The sequence below is a fragment of the Penicillium daleae genome (genome assembly GCF_028827525.1).
Source record: "Penicillium daleae strain IBT 16125 chromosome Unknown utg000006l_segment0_segment0, whole genome shotgun sequence".
Classification (NCBI taxonomy): Eukaryota; Fungi; Ascomycota; class Eurotiomycetes; order Eurotiales; family Aspergillaceae; genus Penicillium; species Penicillium daleae.
In genome coordinates, this window is record NW_026623154.1 from 1,210,963 (window position 1) to 1,234,153 (window position 23,191).

The 23,191-nt window shown below is 47.5% G+C and overlaps 6 protein-coding genes across 6 annotated transcripts; 3 read left to right on the forward strand and 3 right to left on the reverse strand.

The window, feature by feature from the left end:
- Nucleotides 1–824: 824 nt before the first annotated feature.
- N7458_006171 (alpha-L-arabinofuranosidase precursor) lies at nucleotides 825–1,805 on the forward strand (the record flags this gene model as incomplete). The annotated part of the gene is made up of 1 exon (XM_056909553.1): nucleotides 825–1,805. One exon carries the CDS (start codon nucleotides 825–827, stop codon nucleotides 1,803–1,805), a length of 981 nt encoding a protein of 326 aa, XP_056765257.1.
- Nucleotides 1,806–3,536: 1,731 nt separating this feature from the next.
- Nucleotides 3,537–4,111, reverse strand: N7458_006172 (uncharacterized protein; the record flags this gene model as incomplete). The annotated part of the gene is made up of 2 exons (XM_056909554.1): nucleotides 3,537–3,842; nucleotides 4,094–4,111. The coding sequence occupies 2 exons, from the start codon at nucleotides 4,109–4,111 to the stop codon at nucleotides 3,537–3,539; spliced, it is 324 nt and encodes a 107-aa protein (XP_056765258.1).
- A 3,288-nt stretch (nucleotides 4,112–7,399) lies between these two features.
- N7458_006173 (OPT family oligopeptide transporter) lies at nucleotides 7,400–10,186 on the forward strand (the record flags this gene model as incomplete). Its single annotated transcript, XM_056909555.1, has 8 exons — nucleotides 7,400–7,690; nucleotides 7,777–8,337; nucleotides 8,402–8,518; nucleotides 8,588–8,869; nucleotides 8,926–9,189; nucleotides 9,254–9,431; nucleotides 9,498–9,787; nucleotides 9,848–10,186. The coding sequence occupies 8 exons, from the start codon at nucleotides 7,400–7,402 to the stop codon at nucleotides 10,184–10,186; spliced, it is 2,322 nt and encodes a 773-aa protein (XP_056765259.1).
- A 676-nt stretch (nucleotides 10,187–10,862) lies between these two features.
- N7458_006174 (S10 family peptidase) lies at nucleotides 10,863–12,926 on the reverse strand (the record flags this gene model as incomplete). Its single annotated transcript, XM_056909556.1, has 8 exons — nucleotides 10,863–11,509; nucleotides 11,575–11,728; nucleotides 11,782–11,949; nucleotides 11,998–12,013; nucleotides 12,075–12,198; nucleotides 12,254–12,370; nucleotides 12,424–12,528; nucleotides 12,584–12,926. 8 exons carry the CDS (start codon nucleotides 12,924–12,926, stop codon nucleotides 10,863–10,865), a joined length of 1,674 nt encoding a protein of 557 aa, XP_056765260.1.
- A 3,666-nt stretch (nucleotides 12,927–16,592) lies between these two features.
- On the forward strand, nucleotides 16,593–17,828 carry N7458_006175 (GIY-YIG nuclease family protein; the record flags this gene model as incomplete). The annotated part of the gene is made up of 1 exon (XM_056909557.1): nucleotides 16,593–17,828. One exon carries the CDS (start codon nucleotides 16,593–16,595, stop codon nucleotides 17,826–17,828), a length of 1,236 nt encoding a protein of 411 aa, XP_056765261.1.
- Nucleotides 17,829–19,618: 1,790 nt separating this feature from the next.
- Nucleotides 19,619–22,462, reverse strand: farB1 (putative C6 transcription factor (Ctf1B); the record flags this gene model as incomplete). Its single annotated transcript, XM_056909558.1, has 3 exons — nucleotides 19,619–21,876; nucleotides 21,949–22,124; nucleotides 22,236–22,462. 3 exons carry the CDS (start codon nucleotides 22,460–22,462, stop codon nucleotides 19,619–19,621), a joined length of 2,661 nt encoding a protein of 886 aa, XP_056765262.1.
- Nucleotides 22,463–23,191: the final 729 nt, after the last annotated feature.

Sequence of the window (23,191 nt, forward strand, 5' to 3'; positions counted from 1 at the left end):
AACTTTTCGATATTGAATACGAAAGATCCCCGCGTTTCCCCTTCTCATTTTGACGGTTATTTAGTATTTACCGAGTAGATTATTTAGACTTTCGAGCCTAAAGCTTCAAATATGGGGCTTCCGGAGGCAGCTCTATGCTTTCGGAAGTAATTTTCGGGTAATTTCCTCCATCGAGAGTCAGCTCGTCCTCGTGGAGATGAACACTTATAGGGGGGCACCACGTGGTGCCATAACCAATCAAAGTACATAACGGATTCCTCCCGCCGTAGTTACCTTTTGGATCTTCAGAGTGTGGCTAAAGAGATGAAAAACATGGCCAATAGAGGAGAGGCTCTCTCGAGAGCTCAGATTTTGCCAGTTTCTCTTGTGGGTTGCCTGTCGGGGTTTGTTTAAAAACTTATGCGTTTTTTACCCGCTCTCGTATCAGGGTTTCACACTGAGACATGACAAACTTGGACTTGGATAGTATCTATATCTTTGATCCCATTCGCTCTGCCGTATACTAGGAGACAAGCCTATCAACTTGGCGGCGGCGTACTAACCTTCATCAGTTCCTCAACTGTATATCATAAAATTAGAAGCAACCCTGCCGCGATTTTTCTTGATCAGCAGCGCCAAATGGGAATTTTCAATTATTTTCCCGATTAACGGCAGCAGACCTGTTAGACAGCTCACCCGGAAAATTAGGTATCCAGTCTTTTACAGTTGCCGTTGCATATAAACCTAGTATAAACCTGGCAATGGCCCACCTTGTGGTTCTGGTACTATCATCTCAACCCTGACCCTCCTTTTTTGCCTGCTCTTGTCGAAGTACAGTATTTACCATGAAGGTTTCCAACTCGGCCATCCGCCAAGTGACAGCTAGCTTCGCCCTGTTGGCAGCTGTGCCGGTTGTCTCCGCCTCATGCCCTCTCCCATCATCGTATCAGTGGACATCAACTGGCCCGCTAGCGAATCCGAATTCAGGATGGGTCGCGCTCAAGGACTTCACTCATGTTCCTTATAACGGCCAGCATCTCGTGTATGCGTCAGACGTCAGCACAGGAGGGGCGTATGGTTCAATGAACTTCAACCTGTTCCAAGAATGGTATCAAATGCAATGGGCTTGGCAGAATGGAATGAGTTCAGGCACAGTTGCACCCACTCTCTTCCACTTCTCCCCGAAGAACATCTGGGTGCTCGCGTATCAATGGTGTTCGTCCCCATTCTGCTACCGGACATCAAACGACCCCACCAACGCAAATGGGTGGTCAGAGCCACAATCGCTCTTCTCTGGAAGCATCCCCAACTCTGCTCCCCTCGATAACGCAATTATCGGCGACGGTACAAATATGTACCTATTCTTTGCTGGAGATAATGGCAATATCTATCGGGCCAGTATGCCCTACGGAGATTTCCCTGGCAGCTTCGGCTCTACAGAGACTGTGGTGTTGAGCGATACCAGAGAGAATCTCTTCGAGGCAGTTGAGGTCTATACTGTTTCAGGGCAAAACCAATACCTCATGATTGTTGAGGCGATTGGACAAAATGGGCGGTACTTCCGGTCGTTCACGGCCTCCAGCCTAGGCGGTGTGTGGACCCCTCAGGCTACAACTGAAAGCGCTCCCTTCGCTGGCAAAGCCAACAGTGACGCTTCCTGGACCAACGATATTAGCTCTGGAGACCTGATTCGCAGTACCAACGACGAGACGATGAGTATCGATGCCTGCAACCTGCAGTTCCTTTATCAGGGACGGTCCACATCCTCTGGTGGCGACTACAACTCTTTGCCTTACCAGCCCGGTCTTTTGACCCTCGTGAGATAGGCGGAGGTACGGGCTTGTTGAGGGTGGAGTGTGGAGTTAACGCACGGGATAGGCTGTGAGAAGGCCATCAGGGAAAGAGTCTACCTAAGCTTCTAAACTCTTGTAATCTAATTATATCCTGAGCGCATCCAGAACCCTACCATTATCTATCTATTGGAATGTGAACAGATGATTGGCTGCTTGATTAAATCATTCTCAAGTCTGCTAGGCGACAGCCCGATTTGCCAGCAGAAAACCGTAGCTAGTCGGAAAGCTGGATCAAATGGGGTAGAAATCCCTTCAAACCCCAAAAGCTTTCATGTGTACTCCCGCTCCTCCAATCCACCCCAATGTGGCCGTTAACGCGGATACGTACTGTTCCAGGCTCCCTGGTGTCGTGTTCCTCGACTCCTTCCTCTATATTCGTTAATGCGGACGCGGGGTGGGGTGGTGGCACTACTACATGCCGAGGTCGTACGCCGTGCTTATTCTCTAATACGCTCGAAAAGTGGTTGAGGAGGCTCTGTTCATTGCATCCTCGGCGAGGCCTCTAGGCTCGTCCCTGCCAGCCTCGATTTTGTGGTCATGTCGTCATATATCTTACTAGAATTTTAGTTCTGGTTGCTAGAGCAATAACAGGCCATTGAAGGTAGTGGGACTGCCTTCAGTGCCTCTTCATCTAATCATGTAGAGTTTAAGATGAATGTTCTGGCAGACACCGCGTGTCGCCTATACAATCATCACCAAGTTATCGTGTAAGACGATTTACGTTGCTTGCTGCCGAGAAAACAATAATGAAAGCCCCGAAGCCTAAGAGCAGCGAGCATATTTAGGTACGTGATATCAACAATATATTCAATGAATGGCTTATTTGAGAGACTTAATTGAATGAACCTGAAGCTGAGGAATATCGAGCATGTCTAGGAACTGTTAAGATCAACAGCAATATTCCCCTCTCTTTATTTTGAGTGGTCTTCGGGGTATTTGATGACCCACTAGCCTTATAAAATAACTAGCAGCGAGCGTTGATGCCAGAAAAACTGAAGCTTAAAGGTTCGTGCTGTCACCCTTTCAAACCACTAATTAACTCTGTCCAATCACCCCTCGTGAGAACACAAGCTTCCCACTACTCGGTGTTCGATGGCCTACTCCGAATTTCAAGAATCCTTTCAACTTCGAGGTACTGAATACATTCGGTTGGTTGGTTGGTTGATGTCATTTACGCTGAACCCCGGCAACGAAAGTTGAAACTCTGGATTGAGGTACAAGTATGAAGATCTAACTATGCAAGTAGGTGTAGCTATTTGTAGCCATAGTAGCTGCCTTCTACCTATAGTGGTGATGGTGGGAGCCTAATAGGTTGGCACTACTAGTTATATCTATATTCCACTTAATCTGGGATCCAACTTTCATAGTTTCTTTACCAAACTTGGTCAAAATATGAATCCGTACTCTGCCTAGTGGGCTGTGGTTTATAATCCAACTTCATTGCGAAGGGTCCGCGTAAATGGCATCAACCGATTAAATAACCATTGTTTAAGGATAGTAGCTGTCAATGCTATCTGCGAGCTGACGAAAAAAAGATTGGAATGAAACAAGAAGGGTGGTCATCCCGCCGCCGCCAACTGGAAAGCCGCAGCAGCCAGGAATATCAGACTAGCTTGACAAGAAAGGATGAGAATCTCCAAACAATTCGCAGCGCAGTCCGTAAAAGCCACTTATCCTTCCAGACCCAGAGTGCTAACACTTCCATCACGCGATGGTAATGACATACTCGCCAGTTGTCAACTGAGCGTTGGATCCGCTGAACGGCTCGGTTCCAGCGGCAATTCCGCTCACATACTGGGAAGAGGGCAAACCCTGGTTATGAATCAAATATTCGAAGAAGTCGAGAATGTCGGCATTGAACGAAGTCTGCTCGCCGTGAGCGACGAAGCTGAAAACAGTAGTGGATCCATTCGGGCCCTTGAAGAGATCCCACGAAATGCCAGCGATCGTAACCGTAGCGATTGGTGAACCCGTGCTGCTAATTGGACTCGCTCCACTAATGGCAGCAACCTAGATCATGATCTCGTATGCCGAAGAGCCGCCGGGAGAGTAGCTGGTGAATATATCATAAGAAACATGGGCGATGATATTTAAGCCGGAGTAACTATTAGCGCAAAGCGCAAGTACATCAGCCACTACCTCCACTAGCTACGGACTCAAGAGGCATATATAAAAGGAGCTGAAGTCTCTTACCTCTAATGCCAAGTGGTTGGGATATGTTGAATGGAACTCAGTTGCCTTGCGTTGAAATTGAAACCAACATTTGCGTAAGACTTCATGCTGCCTGGGTCTCCTTGCCAGTCCCAGCTGGTGTGCCAGGAGACTATATCTCCACCCTGGTAATCCAGGCCAATGCACTGCAATCCAGATGTAGCACTGGACTTACCCCAGAGGTTCTGGTAAATGGTATAAGGTCCCGCTGAGATCGTGTCCCACTGCCCACATGAGTCCCGCTTAGTGAGTTCAGATGAACTGACTACACAAGCTAAGCCCCCAAGGAGCAAGGTCGGAATAGACAGAAAGGATCGCATTGTTCTTGTTGGAGACAAGAAATGAGAAGGTGGGAAAAAGAATTCACAGACTGCGATGCAAGAGTTGATTGATATGTTGAGGACCAGCCCTGAATAGGAGAGAAGTCATCCAGGGATGACCTCACGATTTCATATCTCCACATGTATCCTCCTAGCAAGTTGACTTGTATGACCTTCCACTGGATTCCAGGGATGGCTGAATCACCGGTCCCTTCCCCACATCAGTGTTTTTTGCCTAAACCGGACAGCCCTCCGTGCTTCGTAGGATGAGAAAAAGATTGATACTGTAGTATACTCGAAACAGACATGTCTCACTTTGCCAAATTCGCCTCATCTACGAAGAACATGAGTGCTTCCAAGAATTTTGGCATTTCTCGTAGGCCGCATATCCCTCGTCGGCAATATACATGGCCGGCGCCCGGGAATTACGTGCTAGATTTAGAGTTTCGTCGATAGCGATTAAGTCCATTCTATCCAGCAAGGGGTAGGCGATGGAGCGTTACCCCATTTTCCGCTTGCCTGCAAGGCTTGATACTCTTTGATCACTTGAGGCTCTTAATATAAATTCTTCGTGAGAAGACACGCTTGAAAAGTGCAGAAGCTGATTTGAGGAGCTTCCCAGCATCTTAACTCCGCGAAGGCAGCTCCAGTCCCATGGGGGTAATCCATGTCATAGTCCCGAAAAATCCATTCGAGGCGAAGAGATTGAATACAATTCAGGCGCCGTGGGAGCACAGTTGACGTAAATAATGTGATCGTAGATTTCTAAAAACAAATGTATTTCGTGAGTATAGGAGGTCGATAGCTTCACTATAGCTATTTATCCATGTTAGCCACATCGGCTGACATATTGCGCAATCTATGCGTTTAGCCGTCTGGTTCTTCGTACTCGAAATAAGCGCGAAAAGGTATTTACCCTTTCTATGTAGCATTAAAATCTTACAGATTAGTGTAATTCGATTATAAGAGTTTGCTACAGGAGTCTTACTCTAATTTGAAAACTCATCTCCGAACCCGCCAGTAAGAGAGAGAGCCCTAACGCATCGTCGATCAGAGGTAGAAATGCCACGACCATTCGCTGCGATAAGAACGGCATGTACCATTAAAATTGTCCACATCCTTCTGATGAGGTCAAATGTCCTTTGAGCCCGAGGACTGATTGCTGCAACAGCCGACCATCTATCCGCCTGATCCCGAAAGGCTCGGCCTCGGCCTGAGATCAAGTTCGCCACCACAGGGTTGAAACCAATTAAGTAATTTTCTATCCGATGCGATATCACAAAAAGAGTTGCTATATATATCGCAAAACGGATAATCCATGGAATAACGACTGACGGCTCACAGTCAATTCATGCGCCTACAAAAGGAAAGTATTGGCGAAGTGCTACATTTCCCACCATATACCTACCATGTCTAAATTTTCGAAATTTAGAGCCCAAGTCGCGCCATTTCGAGGTTTAAGGGCAAGTCCACACTCTTTCCAAGGTAACGTTGAAAGTCAGATCGCGACACAAACTTATTTAAGACGAAAGTAGACTTTGTGGAACGGGACGCTTAGGTTGTAACTTAGCACGAGGTAATACAACCCTACATATAGACAAGGAAGGTGTAAAAATGCCCGAGCGAAGAAAATAGAAGAGGTACACGCTTTGGCCCAGCTTCTTACTTCAAGGTAGTTATTCGCAGATGGCCAAGAATCGAGGATTTTCCACTTTAGGAAATACTCGCGAGAAAACCTTTTGTGCTTTCCAACGAAAGGCTAAAGCCGGATGATAAAAAAGGAGACAGAGATTAGCGTCGAAGAATAGATGGCTAACCTTATCTGTCCCAAGATATTCTGGTATATCATCTTCCCTAGCTTCTGTATGTTCTGGACTTTGGCTGTGATAAAGCCCTATGTAGTCCCCCAATCATCGCTCCGTGGGCGGGGTTGCCTGGGCATGGCATGGAGCAGTATCGTAAAGTTAATGATGCTCTTGTACTGGTCGCTCCGCCCATTTCGAGCAAATTCCGCTAATCTCGCCAACTACTGTATCTCTATGGAACGAGACTGTGCCTTAAGCACATGCCTATTGTGGACTAGTCTGCACATTAGTCTGCACCCGCGGCCCGCTCCACGTACGAGTGCCATCGTAGTGATAAGCTTAACCCCATTATAAGTTAAAATTACAAGGGATATGATTGGCCGACCGAGCGGGCTGAGCGATGCCACGGGGTCTCGCTTAAAATGGCTTCACCAAAACTCCGTGCCGAAGCCACGCACTTAGGTCAACATTGCTATAGTATCGCGCAGCTAGCTGGATCTAAGATAAGTTCCCGGACTGCCCCGCGATTTCCCAGTAGATGTCCTTCTGCTGATATAATTTCTCATATAGTTAGATCTTATGTTCGTGACGTGGCCAGTGGCATGATGGAACGTGGGTTGCCAGTGGTTTCAGTTGCTCACGCAAAGAGGAAATGAAATGGGGCAGTATAAAAGAACGTTCATCAGTTTGAAAATGGCGTCAGAATCCAACATAATGTTCTCGAACCACTTTCAGGCCAAGCTTTTGTACACCATGTGGGAAATAGTTCCCGAGACGATCACGACATGGATGTCACCCATTAGTGCATTAGTGCACGGACGTCCGAGGTACTGTACTAGAGTAGACTAGTTATCCTGATAAACATACTCCGTACAGTAATAAGGTTTACGTACGGCAGATTATGCATCTTGATTCGTCTAGCACTATGTCTCAAAGCTCACTACATATTGCATAAAACTGCCACAAAGGCTGGGTTGGCGCCAGGATATAACAATCGAGTGGAAAGGCGTTTGTTATCCCGGTTTTTACTCGCTGAGTCCGAGTGGTCATCTCATATTGGTCGGAAATCCTTTTGGCCCATTCAAAAGCGAATTACACCATTTCCAAAGGGGTATAAAGGAAGGCTTTCGGCCTCTGCGTTACACCCCTTCGCGCTGAGGAGGGAAACAAGGTCTGACTAGTTCAACAACCGTCTGATCCCTCCATTGGACACTCAATCGGTTCACTAGTCATGGCAGATTACCTCGCAAAAGCCGAGGGGCTTGAGGTTTCTAGTCAGGATGTGATTGATGAAAAGACTGCTATCACATCAACCTCAGAGGAAGAACCTGATGTCGCTAAGGCTGAACACTATGGAGAGAACGACCGTGACAGCGATGATGTTATTATCGTCAGTGGTGCCGACGCGGCCCAGCATCTTCTACCACTTCGAGATGACTTTGAGCAAACTGTGACTTTTCGCAGTATGTTATTGGCATCCATCCTAGCCTGTTTCCAGGCAGTGATGAACCAGATTTACATGGTAAGTTATATGCTTGATGGAAGGGTAACCGAGGGGCTCATGGCTCGATTGTTCTCGTCCATCCCAACGCTGATACTAGTCAATAGTTTAAACCGACTGCTATCACCATCCAAGGGACTTTCATTGTCCTCATCTCATACTTTGTTGGGAATGCGTGGGCTAAGTTTCTTCCTCGTGGCGATAAGTTTGAGGCTCGCTGGATGCAGAAAGGGGGCCAAGGCAAACTCCCTTTCTATATTACGGTCATCAAGTTTATTAACCCAGGGCAATGGACTTTGAAAGAGCACGCAATCTGTGCTATCACTGCCACCTCTGCCTCGAATGCCGCCGCTACCTCGGAAGTGTTTGCAGCACAGGAACTATTCTATAACATGACGTTGAGTCCGGTTACAGTGATTCTGAGTATTATTTCTATTGGTCTGTTTGGCTACGGTCTTTGTGGCCTGATGCGTCCTATTGCTGTGTGGCATGTCGAAGCTGTCTACTGGAGCACACTGCCTACTGTCAAGACCCTGCAGGGGTTACATTGGCAACAAGTGAAGAATTCCAGGCCTCTAAGATACTTCTGGTATGCTTTTGGCGGCATGGCTTTTTACGAGACTATCCCCGCCTACATTTTCCCGTGGCTTAACTCAGTTTCGATTCCCGTACGTGATCTTTAAATCTACCTCCAAGTGTGTATTTTGACTAACGTCCTTGAAATTAATACAGTGTCTAGCTGCTCAGAAAGCTACTGGTAACACGGCGGCAGTCCTGACCAACGTCTTCGGTGGAGCAACTAATAATGAGGGCATGGGCCTATTTTCCATTAGCTTCGATTGGCAATATGTAAGCACAATGCCTTCTCTGTCTTCTTTTTGTTTATTGGGTCGTTGAGGCTGACTATAAACTGTGAAGATCACCTCCTTCCAAACCGCTCTTCCTCTCAAGTTTCAAATTCACCAAGCTGTCGGTTTTGTGGCCTGCCTGGTAGCTATGGCTGGTATATACTATGGGAATGGTTGGGATGCGCAGTCGCTACCTTTCATGTCCACAAAGCTACTCTCGGCAAATGGCACACATTATCCTGTCTCAAGCGTTTTCCCTGGTGGAGTGCTTGACGTCACTGCTTTGGAGAAGTACGGTATACCAAAATTGTCGGGGACATTTGCATTCGCCATGTTTATGGCCAACGCTGCAGTAAGTGATAATGCCTGGATCTCAGGATATTCTGAATAACAATTTTATTTCTACAGATTGGCGCTCTGATCGTCCATTGTATTCTCTTCTGGGGATCTGACATCAAGCGGGCGTACAAAAGTGCGAGAGCAGGTAGATTCGACGATCGTCACCACGAACATATGGCCAGGCACTACAAGGAGACCCCTTGGTGGTGGTACGTGATTGTTCTGGTCGGAAGTTTCTTCCTTGGTCTTGTTGTAGTTCTTAAAGAGGACATTGGGTTGCCAGCGTGGGCCTATATCATCTCACTAGTCTGTGGAATCATCGTTGCTCCCTTTGTGAGTTTTCAACCAGTTGATCTCCAATTTACTGGATCGAGACTAACTGGAATATTTGTCTTAGAGTACAATTCTGTATTCTCGCTACGGTAACGGCATTGCTACTAACAGTTTGTCGAAGATGCTAGCAGGCCTTCTAATTCCAGGGCGGCCTGTTGGCAATATGTACTTTGCTGCTTTCTCTCACAACGTCATCATGAATGTTGTGAATTTATGTAATGATCTGAAGATGGGCGAATACCGTGAGTACTTCTCCAATCTTCCCGATATCTCAATTTGTGACCTTTTTATCTAACACCATGGTATAGTCAAGATCCCCCCACGTGTGATGTTCACGACACAAATGTACGGGACTATCCTTGGTGCTTTTGTCAATTATGCCATCATGATTTCTATTGTCTCGGGCAACAAAGAGCTTCTTACCTCTGGTAATGGAAATTCTTCCTGGAGCGGTGCTACCTTGCAAGCATACAACACAAACGCGACATCATGGGCCCTATCTTCTTATCTGTACAAGATTGGTCGCCAATACGAGCTTGTTCCTTTGGGAATGTTGATTGGCGCCGGAATTGTGGTAGTCCACCGAATCTTCTACCAGGTATTTGAGCCCAATATTACCAACGATTCTTTTCGTTCCTTACACTGAAATCGTTTCTAGTTTGTTCCCAAAATTGGCAAATTTGATGTCTCGGAAATCAACATGCCCCAGTTTATCCAATATGCGGGATATCTACCCTACAATCAATCTCAAACCTGTGTGATTTACAGCTGGGTCATCGCCGGATTCTACGTGCAATACTACCTTCGAAACTGGCACCCAAAGATCTTCAAGGACTATTCATACCTTGTCACCGGTGCCTTTGACGGTGCTAGTTTGACTGTCTTGTTTATCCTCTCGTTTGCTGTCTTTGGAGCTGCAGGATCAGCACATAACTTCCCGACTTGGTGGGGCAACAACGCAGATGGCAATTACGACTGGTGTCCGACATCAGACTGATTGATGATATACCATATCGTCCAATGGGTGGAGAGAATTGATTCTGTTGGATTCATCAGGGTTTGTTTTGCAAAGCCACACATCTCAGCACTGTAGGGTGCATGTTATCCCGATCTTGTTGTCGTCTGGGTTGCCAGTTTGTTTCACGCCAAGCACGATCATTGGACCTGGAGAATCTCATATAATTAGCCATTAGGCACTTTCATAAGATGCCCATGGGTCATGTTTGAGTACCAGATAATCATTCATTGCACATACATATTCAAAAAGGATTCCCGAATTCTCATGGAACATCACATTTGAATTTGATATAGATCCAACTGATATGCCGCAAAACATACCGCATGATACGTTTGAGATCTAGGTAGCAAAACTGTAATTACAGTCAATGGAGTTGGTGAATCTATTTACTGGGTTCTTATGTCTCAACTTGCATGGCCACCCGGTAGTAGAGTCGATGACCACGTCTGAATCTTGACTGTTTGTATAATCTTGCTTTGTTCTCACCGGACTTTGAAAGTGTTGTCTTCTTTATTCTTCACATACAGTCTACAATGAATGTTCGTACTCTTCCTTCGATAACCAGGGAACATATACTTTGTGCACTCCGAAGATCTTTTGCCTTCCGATTAATTGATATTGTACGTATCTAGATCACCATATCACCATACCGCCATTAGAATCCCTTCTTTCCAACAGAAAGTCCTGAGGTAGGAGCCGAAGTAGGCAAAGCCACCGATGACTCGGTATGCGTCGCGGTGGCAGGACCATCCGAGCCAAAGTCTGGGGTCAACTTCTTCTCACCAGTCGGCAATTCCCATCCATTCAGCGTACGATTGAAGAGCTGGAGCGCGGCAACGGGCTGATAATACGGGACTTCGTGACCAGCCTCGTAAACACGGGTGAATGAGAAGTTACCATACTCACGAGTTTCGCCATACTCGACGCCATCCACAGTGAAGGGAGCGTATCCCGCGGCTCGGAATTCCTTGCTGTGCGTGAAGTTGGTTGCGAGAGAGATGGCTTGGCCGCCGAACCAATTGCAAATATAATCTGCGTCACCGTAGATGAGAGCAACGCGAACTGGCCGAGTGAGGATATCTTCGAGGTCTTCGATGAAGTTGGGCCAGACGAAGTCACCTGTTTGCTGGAAGGCGTAGTAGACTTCGGCGTTGGATTGGGTGTAGTTGAGGTCGACGCCGAGGGCATTCATGACTTCGTCTTTGGCGAGGTAGTTGATGTAGTAGCTGGGAGGGGTGGGGTCTTGGGATGGGTGGCGGATGTCATAAGTACCGCGACCGCTGAAGACGTAGTATGGGCTCTCTGTGGAATGTGCAAGAGTTAAAATATAGCACTTCAATGTGATGAAAAGTTGAGGATACACATACCAACGTTGTCACGGCACATGTTGGCGGCTTCGGTACAGATTGCCAAGTCAGACAACGATGTGCGGTTAGTTGTCTTGCAGTAGGAAATTTGATCCTGGCAACCGTTGGGCATAGAGTTTGCAAACTTCATGTAGTTGTAGACAGTCTCGTTGACCTAAAACCTGATCAGTATGGAATTGAATACCATATGATAGGACATTGTCTTACCGCCTCAATGCCGTACGTGTTGTGGCGGGCAAATTCGGGGTAGTGAGGAGCCTGGATGGACTCGTCGATGATTCCGTTTATAATTCCCAGAGTATTGAAGTCCAGTTGAATGCCCTTGGTGGTACCGTTGGCAATCTTGTCATTCTCTTTCATGAAGTGGTCGTAGAACTAGACTGGTTAGGTATGTCATGGTAACAAAACTGTGCCACGACTTACAGCGGGGCCGTAATGTCTATCATTTCGTTAGCACCGCCGACTTTCAGTTAAAGAATGAAATTGCAAAGAGAACTTACCCTCCATAACTCTCTGTCCAGAGGTTAAAGCTCCGGGACTTGATCTTGGGGTCTAGCTTGTGCAGCCCACCAAGGAATCCCTGCAGAACTTCCCAGGTAGCCTCAGCAGCAAGATTGGTGGTGTCTAACCCATGATTCAGTCTTAATACCCACGGTGTCGCTTTGAAACCACAACATACCGATCATAGTTGCATTGATGACAGGGTAGCGGCCCTGGACACCCGCAAAGGACGCGTCCTCGAACACTCCGGTAAATGGGTTAAGAGAGCCAGCTTCTTTTTCGGCGTATGAGAAACCTATGTAGCTTTAGAAATTATCCATTCTGTGAAATGTTGATGTTTGCCCATACCAGTACCCAGAGGCTGGGAGATGAAAAGCATGTTCGAGACCTCATTGAAAGAGTGAGGGTTGATCACGGTCTCATTCTTCTCGTTGACACTGCAAGGTCCCAACTCTGTGCGACAGTCAATATAACAATTTCCATCCATAATGGAGTACTTGGTACCAACCCTCAAACAATCCGATCAATGAGTCACTACCAGGACCACCGTTCAGCCACAAGGTAATTGGTGCATTCTCTGGGTCATGGCGTGCCTCGAAGAACCAGAAGAAGGTATGCGCATCCGGAGCCAAGTCAACATAACCGGCATATGACTTAACACCCGGAGTGGTTTCGCAGACACCGTGTTTGCCCGGCTCCTTGTACCGAATGGTGACATTATTGGCAGTCTTGATGGTCTTGACACCAGTAGGTTCGTTAGGAAGCTGGCGACGAGCGAACTCAGTACCAAGAGGCACAGACGCTGCTGCTACGAGCGGCAGCGCCAATGGAAGTAGAGCGTGGACACGCATTGGGGCCTCTGCGATCGGTGGAGGTGTAGGAGTTCAACCTCAAACTGGATGATACAATGAATTTTTGAAACAGGGGCTCTCCACGGGACTTTAAATAAGACTTCTAAGAGGGGAAGAGATTGACGGAGTAGGTAGTAAATCGCGGCCAGTCTCGTCTAGAGGCATTCAACCAACGGCGTTAGGTTATGAGGCCGGAGGTAACCGTGCCCTGACAATCGTCATTCACCAGCTTCCTCTCAAGGATAACAAAGCGGATATAGCCAAGAAGTCACCATCGAGCTGGACAGCCAGTCACAGCGACTGCCAACCTATATCGTGGAGACAAATCCAGCCATCTCCGCAGGAGCTCCGGGGAAGGTAGCATCGCTGCCTCATTATACGAGGAGAATTCTCCTCAGGAGAAATCTCCCCAATTCAAGCCAATCGGAAGAGGCTTGGCAAAGCCTCCACCAAGGCTTGCAGAGGGTCTTGATTTGACGCGATAACGAGCTTTGGGCATTGAGTGAGGGGAAAGATCGACATCGCTAAGCCGAGGATGAAGCGGATAGGTCGGTTGGCTAAATTGGAGAAGGGACTGTGGGGTTCAATGGCCATCGTATCATTGTAGGCAGCCAGAATCTTGATCTTCCGGCTCCAGCTTCTTTGTGAGTAGTCAGATTACAGGATCAACAGATTGGGGTAGATGCAATGAATGTGAATAATGAATAGAGAGATTGAAGGAGGCGTCCAGGTCATCAATGAGCGTGGTCAGTAAGCTAAGTCGCAACAGACCAGAACACGACAGCAAGAGTAGTGGCAGCGTAGGAGCTGGAACTTTCTAACACGAAGCATCTTCGGAGATAACTATTTCGGATCTCGCATGCCAGCTATGGATGCAACGTGGAAATCAAAATTCTTCGAGATGATTCGAACCGTTGATCGGTTGTGTTATTATTATTAAGCTCTCAGGGTCTCTGCAGCCGCTCAGGTCAGTCGCGATCTGAACTCCACTTGGCGTAACCGTGGATCATGTCCCCGCGCCACCAGTCTGTGTACCCCTCTTGGTCCATTATTAGGGAATTGGTTAGTACATACTATACAGAAAAAGTAAAAGCGAGTACATCGCTGTTGAAGTCACATCAAATTACACTTTTGATGCAATGGTGGGTTTTACGAAGAGGATCCTAGATAAGCCTCCCCAGTACTGCGCTTTGACACAATCGCACGCTCAACCCTCATCCCGAGGAGCGCCCCAATAATCAAAGATATAGCACTCTTTAGATCATCAGCGACGTCATGAACACCCAAAGCCGCATTCCTAAAGTGAGCATTACCGCTCAAGCAATGATACCCCATACCTAGCGCCCCGATGGCTTGCTAACAACAGGGATAAGCTTTGAAAGAACCCGAGAAAGTTGACAATGAAAGCCTTCTTTTCCACTACACTTATATTTCCTCCTGCATTATAATGCATTCATAGATTTCTACATTGATTATACTGCACTGTTCGTCGAAAGAGAGATAGCTGAGTGGCTGTTGCTGCATCGCCAATGTCTTAGACGCATATGAGCGCTCCTACGCTAGCTACAGTCTTATCAAGCTATTTTCTATAGTCGGTAAAATTATTGATGGTCGATAAAATTTATTCCTTCGCATTTAGAACCCATATATGCGGGTTGTCTCGTAATAGATAGCTATGCTATTATTATATCTAGGAGGCCTTAAGCGAACTACGGATGGTAGCCGGGTGTAACCTGTACGCACCAGTCGCTAAGTTTGATCCACGGTTAGCCAATACTGTAGCTATGCATCAGATCTTTGAATATTTCTTTTCTATTACCTAAGATCTGAAAGATCTTCCTGGGTACCGAGAAAAGATTGCTAGGAATTAAAGTAGGACAAGTAAAGGCATGGTTTTCGTTCCTTTTTGTACTGATACAAGCAAAACGATCCACTCTGTGAGTCGTGATATACTTACTGAATTCCGAGTACTTCATTGAATTTTGAATTTTCCGTCGTACCCGCTGCTGAGGAAGCTGTTGTACTTAGATCTAGCTTGTTTGATGTCATGGTTCGTAACCTACAAAGCATAGATATCGATGCAAAGGTTTAAAAAGTCAATTCCGACGCTAGACCCATCATATTAAATCACAAGAGGTTAAGGGCTATGCATGTGACATGTGGTGCCGTTTAAAAGCTTGTTTAGAGTTGTCTGATGAACAATTGAATTGAATAAACCCACCAGAATTTTCCAGCCCCAAGGTTCGAAGCCTTATTGTTCTATTAAACTGGACATTGCTGATGGGGGAACACCATGGTGCATACCCAGGGAAGGGGGGCTGCTTAAGAAGACGACAATTCACCTTGATAATGGAAGATTGAGGCGGACTCGGTACTTTTGAGAATTATTAAAAGAATCGGTCAATTAGGGGAGTGGTGGCTTGCGTTGGAGAGATTCCAGCGACTCTGACATTTATCCCTTACAATTCTCTTTTGTCTTAATGACTTCGATGAATAGCACAATTGACCGCTTGTTCTTCTCTCGGCTCCAAGATTGCACAAGAACAGTTAGGGAACTATAAACTACCGCTATTGCTTGATTAAGTCTAGGAAGATTGTATCGCCGGGCTTCCTTTAAGTACAGGGTACAGCGGCAGTCCGAAATCCCGAGCCTACTGGCCAGGCAAGCAGTCCAACGATATTCACCAACATCCACTTTCTTGACAGGCCAATTCGGACAATTTTGAGGGATTTTTTTTCTTGATGGCTCAGTCGTCATATTATATTCACTCCCTAATGCCCGTGTCTAATAAGATAATTTTGGAAGCTTGTGGGAGTTACAAACCGATGTAAGATGTAATGCCCGTGTAGGAAAGTACGATTTCGTATACGGCAACCCCGAGCCGAAACATGACGGGGCAATTTTTTCAAGATAACCAATTACACTCGGGTCATGCTCCATATCATTTACTATACAGTCTTCGGGAAAATGGACCTTTTCAGCGTGGCTTGGGCCACCGGAATAAATGAAACGATCCTTTGCTATAGCGGCTGAGAACCCATGTCGGGGCGCGGAACCAATGCATGCACGTGCCTCTATCACCCCCTATAATGTACAAGCGCCATCTAGGTGCGTATTTGATTCACGAACCAGGGATCTAAGGACCTCGGAATCCCCGCTTTTCCTACCCACCTGCCACGTGGGGATGACTCTATCTAAAGCATAGCCCCATGGTGCCAGCCTCAAACCCATGTCAGAGTAAGACGTGGAAGCTCACGCGGACATTTGTGCCCGATAGCCCCTGTTAGCTGCATGAATTGACGCTCCTGGATGAGGGGGTGTTGCCTCTTCGTGCTCTCAAACCCGAGAGGAGGCCGGCAGGAGTCCCATACAAATGCGCCGAAATATCTCGAGAGGAAAACTACCCTGGACAGATAGCCGACTACTTCATTTCGTTCTGAGACTTCACCAAGAATTTACATTCATTTGTGCTCTGAAGGACATCCGCTATCGGCTTGAGATCATAGCTTTGTCTAATTATGGAACCCGCAAAGGATCGTTTTTGCTCCTTGCCATTGCTGTTATTCGATATCCACAAATCAGACCCCCCAGTATGCGTTTTTCGCCCAGGATCCAAGAATGGCATCAGAAATTGTGCCAGTAAGATCAGCGAAGGCAATTGTGTAATGGGAAGGGCTCTCTTCGACTCCATCCGTTCCATCCCTGAGGTACGTTTCGACGTACGTGAAGACGCATTTGCATTGTTAGACGTCTTCGATGAACTTGCAAGTCATCTCCTTTGTGTTGAACATGCCATCCACTACCAATCGTTGAGATCTCAATGGATATGGGAATTTGGGAGACGGAGAATCGAGATTTTGTCCGAACTGGAAAAGTACTATGGACGGATAAACCACGGAGATGAGGACGAGGACAACAGCGACGATGGAGAAAAATCAGATACCAGTCTTACTCAATCGCTCACGATCACAGAGTTCAAGAAGCTTTGCCCCGAGATAAAGGAGGAGGAAGTGGCTCGGAAAGTCACCAAGAAACTGGAGCAAAATGTTGGGGAACAAGGCAAGCTGACCGGGTGTGTTTATATTATCTCACCTAATGATACCGAGTTCCATGGGATGCTAAAAATTGGATGCACAAAAGTGCATCCTGAAGTGTCGCGATTCGCACCCCACAACCGCTGCCTTGGGTCGTTTGAAACTATTGCAGTCAGACCTGTGACTTACGCCCAACGAGTGGAGCAATTGTTGTTGGCAGAGTTCTCCCACGCGCGTTATAGCAAAAAGTGTCGAAAGTGTGGTCGGGTACATAATGAATGGCTCGAAATCAAAGTGGATGTCATCGTGAAAAGCCTAGACAAATGGTGCGACTTTTTTAGTAAATTCAGCCCATACAAAAAGGACGGTCGACTGGGTACACTCGCGGAGGAAGTTATATTACCACCGCCTGTTTCAAGAGAGTACTTCAGCCCGCGTTCTGCAAATTCGACACCTTTGAAGAATACTTCTTCAGTGAAAGATTCTATGGGAAAGGGCTCTAGGAAGAAGAATTCCGCAAAGAAAGCCCCTGCAGAGAAGACTCCTAAAAAAGAACTCCTTCAGGGAAAGAATCCACGAAGGGTTCTGGGAAGAAGGGATCCGCAAAACAACCTCCCACAGAGAAGACTCCTACAAAAAGCACTTCTTCAGGGATTCTTACAGAAACTCTGCTGGAGATTATTCAACATCGGCCTTCATCCCCCACTTCGCCTTCACTTTCTGGCCTCAAAGATCCGACAATCACAACCACTGTTATCCAGAGTTCCTACGAAGAAGACTCGGAGCCAGAAGAGAACGAAGTGGATCCGGCGGAATTTGAACCAGCGCCTATTGTTGAATGGCTCACTTCAAGACTGCGTCGCCTAGGGCTTGCGAAGTAGTAGGCAGCCGTGTGGGTTGGGTTGGAAGAATCCATTGTTGGACTTTGACACTCTGACTTCAAGACTGCGTTTATCAATATTGTTTAGCAAGTCATAGCAGGAAGCCTTTTACGTTGTCCTACCCAATTTCAGAATTTTATTTGAACTCCATAGCTTCACTGTCTGGCGCTGGGCGGATATGCAAATACGACGAGTATATAAACTCGAATTAGTATCCGGAGAAGCTAGTAATGACGGTCATTCCATTCATATTTTCGGCAAAGACAACATGTTTGTCAGTCTCTTTATGTTATTTGAAATTTGCTCTAGGTATTTAAGCATATAATACTTATTGATGGCGACCTAATGCCTGATCCTCTAACATATTTATCTCTACGGTAAAGTGGTTACATATACATCAGTGACAAAATTCTATTGAGCTCAAGAGCTCATCTCGTCTTTCGGCTCTAAAAAGAGATCTCTGAGCCACTATCCTTTCACAATGTCGAGGAGGCATGATCTCCGGACCTGCAAACCAAGGCGCGCAATTCAATCGAATAAACAAGCAGACTTGCTAGATTAACATGTTATTTTGAACAAGGTAGTTAAGAGGAAATGACCCCTAGTTTTAACATGGAATGGTTATCAAACTACAAAAATCACAACAGTATACATCTCCGAGACCAATCAGACCAAGGGTCAAAAAACTCAATTCCAACTGCATGACCAGGGACCTGAAACAGGCCCTCGTGATCACTCAAATCCATCTACACTACTCATACTGGGAAGAGAAACTAAACCCACCCCACAATAGGCACCCACCAGGACAATATCATCGTAAGTACGTATAGTCATACTCTCAACCCCATAGAGCACCGAATCATCCACCCAAATCCACCCCTGGCGATCATCAACACTTTAGCTGGAAACCGTTGAAAACTCCGTGCAGAAACTAGTATGTACTAGCACTAGCTATTATTATTCTTAGCCAAGAACCGCTCACTGCGTATCTACTAGTATCTACCCCGTAAAGTATGACGAAAGGCGTGATCGGCGTATTCACAGGGGCATGCGGGATGACATCGGGGCAAACCACCGACCGGAACCAGCATGTGATACCGAAAGAAGGAGTGGACATCGGCATCGCCGAGATGATCGAACCCTAATTTCACATAAAGCTAATCGGTTATGCCCTGTATGCAAAGATATAATGCATAACAAATGTGTACATACCGAGGGATCATGGAGAAATATGAACCATGCACGTATAGAGTGCGGAGTAGGTAACTGAAACATTGCAAAATTACACGCAGCGAGCGCACGTCGCACACAAACCAATTCAGATCAAGCCTAGATCTCCGAAGGACTGAAAATACGTAGTGTAGAAGATTCAAGAGATTGACAGATGATATCATATATTCATATTGACATTGCTTCGTGCTTTTTTGTAATAATTCCCTCTATATCCATAGTCAAGTCCGGTCCCGAGCAGTCCAAGATACAACAAGAACACGAGACATTGTCATCATCGTCACAAAATAAAGAGAAAAGAAAAAGACCAAACCCGATCAAAAGCGCCGAATATGAACATAGAAGAGAAAAGAACATGAAAAAGGAATTAAAAAGGAGAAATCAAAAACACCCTCGTCCAATCTTTCTCCGTAATAAAACAGATAGAAAATTAAAAGTCCGCTAAAAGACCATTCAAAAAGCACAAATCATCTGAAAAGACGGGAGTAAAAACAGCCCCCGACGTAGACAGACACAAGACACATGTCCCGAACCAGAATTGCATGATTATTCATCCAATCCGATCCCGAGATCCGTATCCAAATCAGCCGTCAGACCAACCCGCTGAGCCTCGGCTGAAACGCCCAGGCCACGCTCCCCCAAACGCGGCTCCGCCAAATGCGCAAAATCAAACGCCTTAGGCTCGGTATCAAAGCCCAGAGCTTTCATATCGAATTCATAGGCCTTTTCCTCTGCGCCGACGCCAACACCAGACTGCTGTTGCTGTTGCTGTTGTTGCTGCTGCTGGACATCCTCAGAGAAGAAATCATTTCCCGCATCATCGAAATTGATCAGAGCGTCAAAGTCGTTTTGAGTGACTTCGGCGTCATTAGCGAGATCCATTAATTCGGTGAGACTCATTTCTGAGTTTAGGTTTGGGACAGCGAAAGCATCGTGCGAGGCGTAGTTGGGATTGAGGTTATTCGTGCTGCCGTTTTCGCTGCCGTCGGAGTGTGGGGGTGTGGAAGCGAAGAGGTCGACGGTTGGCTGGGCACGGGTAGTCGCGGGGCCGGGCTTGGGGTAAGTCAAGTCGGGGATCTTTTGGGCCAAGGAGTCTGGTGGAGGAGTCAGGGCGTTGGGACGGGAGAGGATGTCGAAGGGGTCATTGCTTGAAGCCGAAGGGGTGGCGGTGGAGGCGGCGGTTGTAGAAGTGGTGCGGTTGGAGCGGGAGCGGGAGGACTGCACGTCTTGCGGGGCGACGGTGAGTTGAATGCCAGCCTTGCGGATGGCGGCTTCGAGGAAGGAGGTGGCAAAGTCGGCGGAGGCGTAGATCTCGCGTAGGCGCTGGAGGATGCGCATGCATTGGTAGAAGCGCTGGAGGCTGGTCATGCGCACACTTGGGTCGCTGGATTTGATATCCAGTAGGTGAATGATCACCGCGGGGAGAAGCACGGTGACACCGGTTGTGGGGTAGTATCGAGTCAGGTCGAGGACGTGCAGGTCCTGAGCGATGCTGGTGATTTCCACAGCAGCGAACCGCACCTTGTTGCGGGAGATCTCCTGCAACTCAGCGTCTGTGGAGGGATATGGGATCGCAGGGAGGACCTGAGGTCTGTGCAGGGCGCTGGAAGTCGTGAGGTAGACCATCTTCAGCAAAGCACGGTGAGAGTGTAGCACCTCGTTGGCCTCGGAGAGCTTCGAGCCATCGGATGGCGAATATTGGGTTTCCACGGGGAGGTTGGCCAGCCAGTCCTCCAGCTCTTGGTCACATCGTCGCACTTCGAATGTCTCGGCAGTCGATTTCTTCGGTACCAGCATCATCGTCGTCTCCATAGTACCGCCGAACTTGTGGCTCAGCACAGAGTACTGGGCTGAAAGAACATGGCTAACGCACAGGCACAGCTTAGCCTTTTCGATGAACATCAACGCCAGCTCTCGCTGGTGGCTGACATTCTGCAAGATCTCAGAGTCTCCGACCATCTTCACGATTTCCGGAGAAAAGCTCTGGAACTCGAAATCGTCCAGGGTGAGCATGGGCACATCACAGTCGTCATCCTTTACGCGCATCGGCCGTCGCATACCCAGCGCAATCAGTCGGTCACGGGTGTACGTGCTCCACCAGATGCGTTTCCACATCCGCTGACGACGAACATCCATGCGCGAGTTGCCGGGATCTCGGTGCAGTCCAATGGTGTGGGCCAGGGAGAGACTGACACCCATCCAGTGCCAGGTGTCCTTTTGGTCGTCGGGAGTTTCGTACCAGTAGGTCATCAGAAGAAGCGACTGAACGAGAGAAATTCGATCCACCTCATAGTCAAAATCATACAGGAGGCGAGCACGCTGGAAAAAGATCTTGCGGGCTGCTTTACGAGTCTGGTAACCGGCAGCCTGGAGATGTTTCATGTCAATGAAGGCCATGCCGGCGAACATGACAGCCTGGAATAGCAGGAGACTGATGCGGTGGATGCCATCATTCTGAACAATAGTCTGGAGGAACTCCTCCAGATCCAGCAATGGCATATACGTATGCACGTAATGGATGTAGGCCTTCAGTAATTCGTTGCGCAAGCTCACATCGGGAATCGTCAGGGCGCCCTTGGCGGCTAAATAGTCAATATCCTCTTTCTGGAGTCGTGCAGGCAGGCCGCGGATATAGTCAGGTAGGAAGCCACTAGCGGTCCGGGAGTTGGCAAAGTTGGGATCAAGCAGTTGCTGGATTTGCAAAGTAGCATTGGCGAGAGGCATTGACGAGGGAACGGCCGGGTTAGGAGCCATTCGACGACGGAAGAGATCATCAGAGCCAATTCGATGAGCCTGAGATTGGTCTGTAGCAAAGACGCGAAAACAGAGCATATTAGTGTTTAGCCAAGCTGAAAAGACCCAGGACAATTACGAACAGAGTAGATGGGGCATATGTTGCCCGTGGTCAATATCGACCGAGTTCTGCGAGGGCGAAGTCGGCACCATATCGGGCATACCGTGCAACGAGCCCAGAGAGCCTAGAGGATTCTCTTCGGAGATCTCGCCAGGCGACTCGGAGGTGTGGTTTGTTTCCACGTCGACGCGCGACTTCCTGTCAAGTAACCGAAAACCCCGACGTTAGTTTTGAGTAATACATAGAATTATGATTTTTCTGTTTTTTTTCTTTCTCTTCATTCTAGAATCAGCTGAAATGGTGACGAACTTTCTTCGCTTGCTTTCCGTGACAATACATTCGACCTGGTCGAGGCGACAATTCGTGCAGGGCGATCCATTTTCTACCACATCGCAGCGAACCTTGCGAGCTCTGCAGCAGCAACAGGCTTTTGAAGCCCGACGTTTCACAGGGCGATTATGGGCGGAGAGACCAGCGACCGAGGCCTTCCGTTTTCCCGAGTCGGAGTCGGTCATGGTGGCGGATGCACTGCTCATGATGGTGGCGATGAGATGATGATCGGGGGGCGATCGGAGCACATCCGACAGATGCGTTTAGAGAGATACTCGTTAGGGGAGTATATTGCCCCACAGACAATAGGAGAGAGTAGAGAAGGGGGGGTGGGATGGAGGAGAGGAGAAGGTAGAGGGGAGAGGTTGAAGCTGAAGGAGTGGAGAGGGTCTGGGGAGGATACCGCGCCTGGGGCCGGGACATGGAGTGTTTAAGTATAAACGGAAATTCTGGAGTACCTTGAGTTAGAATCATAATAATATTATATTATTCTTCTGGCTGACTAGTACGGACTCTACGGAGGGACTTAGTAGAACAAGAACGAGTATAAACCCTCGAGTCCACCCGCGAGTCCACTCACGAACCCAGTAACTAAAACCTACAGAAACTTAGGTTGGGGCAGATCCCAGACTGAAAAATAATAAAAGCCATTTAAAATCCTCAAATCATGAACTTGGGGATGATTCACTAAACCCAGACGGGCAAGAATTCCCCACACGAGAGGCATTTCCACATTCGAAGTGTGGAGGACTGGCGTCACAGTCGCCGAAGTCGGATTAGTGGGAAACGGCGAATTTTCCTGGTTTTCCTTTTTTTTCTTACTGTTTCGTTGGTTCAGGTTGACTTCTCGTGGCAGTTGCACGAGTCCCTTGGCTGCTTACGTTTGAAAGGGTTTAGATTTCCGGGCTGGTTGCTGGCTCTTGACTGGTTCCTTG